The following is a 7259-nucleotide window of genomic DNA, read 5'->3' on the forward strand; positions in this document are numbered from 1 at the left end:
GTATGTAAAAATCCCTAATAAATTTTATAATAAAGATGATAAAAAATTATAATTTAATTAAGTAATTTAATAATTATAATATTTGATATTAGATCAATATTAAAATTTTAATATTTTTATTTAGATTAATATAAACATAAAAACAAAATTTAAATTTTATTCATAATTTAATTTATGACAGAATGGATATATTAAAAAATAATGGATATTTTTTAATTTAATTGAGCAAGTAATTTAAAAATAAAAGATTGGATATTAAATCAATACCAATAAAAGACTTTTATTTAAGATTAACTTATTCTTAAAACTATAATTTTTTGAATATGATTCTATAAGTAGTTATGGAAAGCAGATTAAATAGATACTATTTTTAATTTTATTAAGCATCACATGAGCTGTGATATAATTCTTTTGACATGACAATAATGTGGATATCTGTGTTGAGGGCTTGATGAGGTGTCGGCTTCCCAAATAGTGCTGTTGTCACCGTCGTTTATGACCACATTGTGATCTTCCCGGAGGATGAGGTAATAGATTTTCCAAGCTTTTCGATTGCTTTGACTGGACCACAAAGCACCATTACTATTGTACATGACGAGGTCGCCATCATGTTGCAGCTTCAGGTTGCAGCCGAAATCCATATCTTTGGCCGTTGCCCACCAAATAATTTTCTTATTGGAATCGCTGAGGACGACGGTACAATTTTGCATCATCGTGAATGAGCCGACCTTCTCCAAAGATTCTCCCGATTTTAGCCATTGCCCAGATTTTAAACTGTCGCGAGCAGCGACCGGCGTGGCAAAAGGGCTCACCATTAATAAAGCTGTCATGAGGAAGAAGGGGATGACTGTAGTAGCCGAGATGAAGGAAAAGGCCATGGTAGCTTCTTGGGATTTCAGTTCGAATTTGCTGGCCACCCGTAGGGGTGTCAATTTCGGGTCACGGGTCGGGTTCGGGTCGATCCCAAAATTGACCCGGCACTATTCAAGTCAACCCGAACCTGACCCATTTTTACAAACAGGTCAATTTTTGGGACCCAAATCCGACCCGCTTATCGTTCGGGTCAACCCGACCCGACACGAATTTGCACGATTTGGCTGAAGAAACGTGTGAAGATAGCTGGCGAATAAACCGGGCGGCTGACGCGACTATTGGCGGACCTTCGGCTGCGACCTGCAAGTATGGCTGGCGAACGCGACGGGCTTGGCCTTCTAGCGAACGCAACAATGCGACAGGCTAGGCCGCTGGGGGACGCGACTATTTGACGAGCTGGGGGACACGACCGTTTGCGGGTATGCGACGGTGCGAGGGTAGCGTCGCAGCGGTCACCGGAGTCACCGGACGGCAGATCATTGCGCAGGAAAGGTTCCAATGGGCTTGAGCCGCTTGACGCGGACGGCCAACCGTTGATGCGACATCATGACAAACTCGAAATTCGAACTTGACAGAAGACGCGACGGATGGACGCGGATGTGAATGGCGCGGTCCCGGGTCAAATCGGGTTGATTCCGGGTTTCCAGGTCAACTCGAACCCTACCGGATTTTACAAACGGGTTGAAATCTCTAACCTGAACCCGACCTGGTTCAGGTTCGGGTTGACCCAAACCCGAAATTTCCATGTCGGGTTCGAGTCGGGTTTTCGGCTCGTGCCCAATATTGACACCCCTAGTCACCCGTTAATTTGCCCCTCTCTCTCTCTCCCTCTTTATATATATAATGTTTGGAATTTAAATAGTCTTTCAAAGTTTGACTTATTCCACTAATGATGTTCAATAAAGAGCTAGCATTACACTGCTCATCTTCACGTGTTGATTGGGAGCGTAGGCTACCAACTAAGATGACTTTGATTCAAGTTTTGGTGTATGCGATATGTGTATGAATTTGCCTTAATTGACATAAATGTCTGAAAGAAAAAAAATGCTACATTACTTACAAGAAATTAAAGCTGCAAGAAATTCATAAAATGTTAAGAATATAGTAGTAATGTTTTTTTCTGTAAGAGTTCATTTTATTATGTGAATTATTAAAAAACAATTTAAAAAGTATTGAACTTTTTTTAGATGATGATCATATGTTATTATAAAAATTATAAAGCTGATTCCATAAAATTAAAATATAAATATTTTACTGAATGAAATAACTTCAAAATATTAAAAGGTGCCTCAAAATGTAAAACAAATTTGTACTACAAGGTGCCTTTCAAATGTATCAAAATTTTACGCTATATTTATTTTACTTTAATCCAAACAACAATATTCCTAAAACTCTAATATTTAAAATATTTTATATTTATTTTAATTCAAATCAAATAACCTGTAAGATAAAAGAAATTACCACATTTATATGGCCACATATTTGCCTAGGAGCTCTTGATTAAGACTTCGTTGGATACAAATTTCTTACTACTTTGCTGTTTCAGAATGTAACAACATTTTTTTTTACCACTTGAAATTTTAAAAACAGGCTTAGAAAATAATTTTTTAGAAGATTGGACTTCCCCAGGTCCGGCACCTCGTCCTCATAGGTCAGACTATCCGGACTCTACCCGCAGGCGGGGAAGGGTCTAAAGCAAGAAGAGAGTAATGCAGAAATATGCATGCGACCCCGGGGTCGATCCCCAGCTAATTCCCTAGATTCGTTATCTTTCTATGTTATTTAGACTCACTAAAATTTTAGACTTTAAGGTTATGAATATACAAATTTTTCACACCCTCACGAGCCTCACGAGTCCAGGCTAAAACAAAAGCGACACACAAACGCCAAAAAACTAAGAAAAGCAGACAATCCTAGAGGCAATCAATTCAACACATCGAATATAAATTAATTAATTAAAAAATGTCCATAGGCAAAGTTGCCTTGCTTATTACAAACCAGAATTTTGCAGAAAGTAAAGTTGGCCGGGCACCACTGACAACAACCCGGATTCTAAACCTAGTAATGACGCAAGTAGTTTTGAGTGGGATATTCTCAATCTTCAAATCTCCAGTCTTGTTCTTCTTTGGGCTCCTTTTCTCCAAGCTCCTTGGATTCTTCGTACTGGACTACCCAGATGGATAAGAGGGCACTTCCTTTAAGGGGAAGGCCACTCTTTCCCCTTTGGGTAGGGAGGAGTGTGGCTCAAATTTGGATCTCCAAATAGAAAATGTCTACTCCCCTTAGGGGCATCCTTTTCTCTTCGGAGTCCAAGCTTTGGACTTATATATCCCAACTCAAAGCTAACTTTCACAACACTTAATAATTACACAAATTACATTTACTTGAAAATAAAATCTACACTCACCTGCAGGGTTATCCTAAGCAGTTAATAAATGAAAAGAAATTATTCCCAAGCAGTTATATTTATGCAAAAAAATAAGTAAACACACTGGCCACGCTCCTTTTATTTGGGGGTTTTAGCAGCTGAAGCACCTGTTCAAGCATTTATAGCAATTGATATTTATTATTAACTTAGCCCCCCCCCCTTTTTGTTGCCCTGCATGAGCGTGGTCACCTGCAAAAAACTGTGTGAACATCCAGATGGTACCTAACGTAAGAGTAATATAGTCGCCAAACACATCAATCCATCCACAGAGTGCAGAAAAGTAAGCAGACACAGCAAAGCAATTTCATCCACAACATGCACTGAAAACTACGAAAAATCCAGCACACAACAGTAATGTAAACACCGGCCTAGCCTAGATCTAGAGTTGGTTGTCCTAGCACACCATCTAAAGTGTGTGTAAAAGGTCGTGTGGCTAGGGTAGATCCTAAGAAGGTGATTAGTTAAACTTCTCTAAAGTTCTGGGTTTGTTGAGGCTTAAAAGGGGATTTAAATTAAGATTTAAGTATTAATAGATTAAGCTTTTTTTTAATTAACTATATTTTAAAGTTTGATTGATTACTATCTTTGTTTCACACCGAGGTCGTGAAGTTTATTTCATCTTTCTTGGGGCTAAGCTAATAGCCTCGTAGGCCTGGGTTACCCAGTAGCAATCGGGGTTGATTAAGTTACTTAAATTGGTTAGAATTAAAGAAGTTGATTGATATTAAGGGGAGTTGGTTACTAATTTTATTAGATTAGTTGAGAATTTTAATAATCAAGTTAGAAAATTCTGAAATTTGGGGGAGTCAATAGATTTTAGAGGGTTATCCAGATATGTTAACTAAGGGGTCAAAATTTGATTTTTAAATTTAGGGTTAATCTTAAGGGTTTCAGATTTTTAATTAATACTAGACCTAATTATGAGTTGTTATACAGGTGGCACATTCAATTTAGAGTTTTATATCAAAAGTTATGATTTTTAAAAGTTTTGACCCGATTTTGACCTATGGTTGACCAAAATGTTAACTTTTTTATTTTGATAGTTTTTTGGTACTTTATTATTTTCAATAAATATTAGGCATTATAATGAGTTGAATGCAAGTGAGTTTGGTCAATTTGGATTTTTCTTGAATTAATTATGAATTATTGAAGTTTTGAGTATTTTAATGAATTTTGGAAATTGTTTAATAAAAGGCTTTTTATGGTTTTTGCTTCAAATGAGTTCCCAACTTCTTGAAAACACCTCCAAAGGTCAGGAATGACCTAAAGAGGGATTCCCAAGTGTTTGGAAAATTTTTGGAATTTTTTAATTATTATTAATTAATTACATTAATTAAATATTGAATTTTACTTAAAATTAAATTAAGGATTAATTTGCTGTCAAATCAAAGGGCTTTTAATTTTTATTGGTTAAGGACCGGATTTTGATCAGTTAGAGGGGTTACACGTAATTTTTAATTTTAAAATGGATTTATTACGTTTTTTAGGAGTTTTAAGGGCTTAATTAAGGTTTAATCTTAGGAAATTTGAATAAGGGGCTTAATAACTTCAAAAAATAGTGAAACTTTTTCCTAAGGCTGAGAATGTCATTAAGTTTAAATGGTCCAAATTTCAAGTCCAGATGATGTACACCTTAATTTCTAGAATTTCTCTAAGTTTTCTAAAGATGTCCTTAATTATTGTCCCTAATAATGTCATTAAGTTGTGTAGGTTTGAATCAATGTTTTGAATAACCCTTGGACAAACATAAATAATCATACACAAGAACACAATCAAGTCCTTAAAACTAGGAGAGCCTAGGCTAGGTGGTGTGTGTACCTTAAGCATGCAAAGGCTAAACACAAGTTAATCAATTAAAGAATTATTCAATGAACATTTACCAAAGTAATTGTGCATTGATTAAACTATCATTCCCCACTAATTCCATTGAAATAGACTTTATCCATGCTTAAAATTTCAATGGGGATCTCTCAAATTTTAAGGGTTTAAATGTATATAATTTTAAAGTAGGTTTTAATATATATAAATACATATATATATAAATATATATATTAAAATAGTATAAATGAAAATATTATAAAAATAAATTTTTAGGGATTGAGAGACCCACTGATTTGCAGTCAGGGAAAATAATTTTTTTTTTAAAGAAAGCAATTAGTATAATTTTTTATTAAATGTTTAATTAAATATTAAAATATTAGAATAATTCAAATTAACATCAAAATTTACTCAAGTAATATTGAAGATATACTCTGAAAGTTTAACGTAGGTTGAAATATATTTTTTTTATTTGAATTTTGAATTTATTTGATCTAATAATAATTAAGATAATCAAATAATTAATATTTAAAAAAAATTTACTCAAGATATATAACTTATTTTAAATTAATTTTATTTTTAAATTAAAGGCCTAGAAAAACTGAGCAATTTGATATATTACACTTAATTTTTTGATAAGTATTTGATTTTAAAGAATTTTTTAAAGTTTCTCGTAATTAAAAATAATCAAAACATTAATTAAACCTTAATTAATACGATCTGGTGGCGGGATTGACACGTGGCTCAACGAGGATCGTCTGATCAAAATGCAAAAACGGCGGGGGGACGTGGCGCAACGGGGACTGCGGGATCAAAGCGTGACGGCGGCAATGATTAGCGGCGGTGGTCAGCCACGCGTCAGCTACAAACCGATTCATGCAGTTTCATTTAACCATGTCAGCGCCACACCGTGGCCGTTGGATCTACGAGGGTTTGATCCAACGGCAAGGATTATATCCCATCGTCCGATCTCAAATAGGAACGATCGGACTGTGGAGGATTGATCCCGCGGAAATGAACGGGCGGCCCGGATGTCGTCAGACGAGAAAACCGGCAACAAATCAGATACACGGTCGGAAAGAGCCACAGAATGGCTCGATCTGAGCCATTGATCGAGAGATCAATGGCCCAGAAAATGTGCATCCGAGTTAAACCACGAAAACACCCTAAAAAAGATTTTTTGGCTCGTTCAGGCGATCGGATGGACGAAATCACATGAAATTTTAAACTTAATAAGAAGACATGAACAGAAATAGTGGGGAAACATTCGTTTTGCCTAAAACATTCAATACATGAAGCTAATTAAATCCATCTAATGTGAGCTAGATCTAAAGTTTTGAGAGATTATACCGTTAGATCTTCGAAATTTCTGGATGGATGAGCTTGTAGACTGTCCAAGTGTAGATCCCCAGCACAAAACCAAGCTCGAACACGCCTGGATCGACCGCTACAAGCCTAGGATGGAATAGGTGGTGGACTCGCCGGAGAACTCGCCGCCGGTGATGTGCAACCACTTGGATTTTGTAGTGGAAACGTAGAGGAGACTCTAATGATCTAAAACGAAACAAGAGTTTTCTCTGGGAGGCTGGGATGAGTGAGAGAAAAAATGTTGTTTCTATGCCCTCAAAATCAACTTTTTCCCTATTCAAATGGCCTGGGCTAGTTTGGATGGTTATGATGCATCAGGGGCTTCCCTCTGATGAAGGACAAGTGTCCCAAGCTAATAGGTGACAAGGAGAAAGGCTGGAAAAGGCCTTCTAACCATTGGTTAGTTCTTTTGAGGTGGGGGGGGGGACCACTACCATTTAAGGCTAAACCAAGGGCTGGGCTTGGTTAGGGAGCCTGTTAGAGAGCTTTAAGGTTTTAATAGGTCGGCCTAAAGTAGCCTAAATCAAGGGAAAGTGGGCTAAAGGCTGATTATGACCTTTTGGAGAGGTTTAAACCTTGGGTTTGACTGTGTTGACCAGTCAAGGGGTCAAGGGAGGCTGAGTTGGCATTAAAGCAAGCTGTAGAGCGTGTTTCACTGGCTGGATGGGCCTGGGTTGAGCTAGATTGGTTGAAAAGGTCGGGTTGACCATAGAAATGGTCCTTTAAGCCTTGAGTTGACTGGTTTGACCAGTCAACCCAGTCAAGGGTCTGA

At 36.7% G+C, this 7259-nt stretch overlaps 1 protein-coding gene across 1 annotated transcript; it reads right to left on the reverse strand.

Annotated features, from left to right (window-relative positions):
• Positions 1–386: 386 nt before the first annotated feature.
• On the reverse strand, positions 387–878 carry LOC110093769 (mannose-specific lectin-like). Its single transcript, XM_020818753.1, has one exon. It carries the CDS (start codon positions 876–878, stop codon positions 387–389), a length of 492 nt encoding a protein of 163 aa, XP_020674412.1.
• Positions 879–7259: the final 6381 nt, after the last annotated feature.

This window comes from Dendrobium catenatum, unplaced genomic scaffold (assembly GCF_001605985.2).
Source record: "Dendrobium catenatum unplaced genomic scaffold, ASM160598v2 fragScaff_scaffold_206, whole genome shotgun sequence".
In the NCBI taxonomy this organism is placed as follows: domain Eukaryota; kingdom Viridiplantae; phylum Streptophyta; class Magnoliopsida; order Asparagales; family Orchidaceae; genus Dendrobium; species Dendrobium catenatum.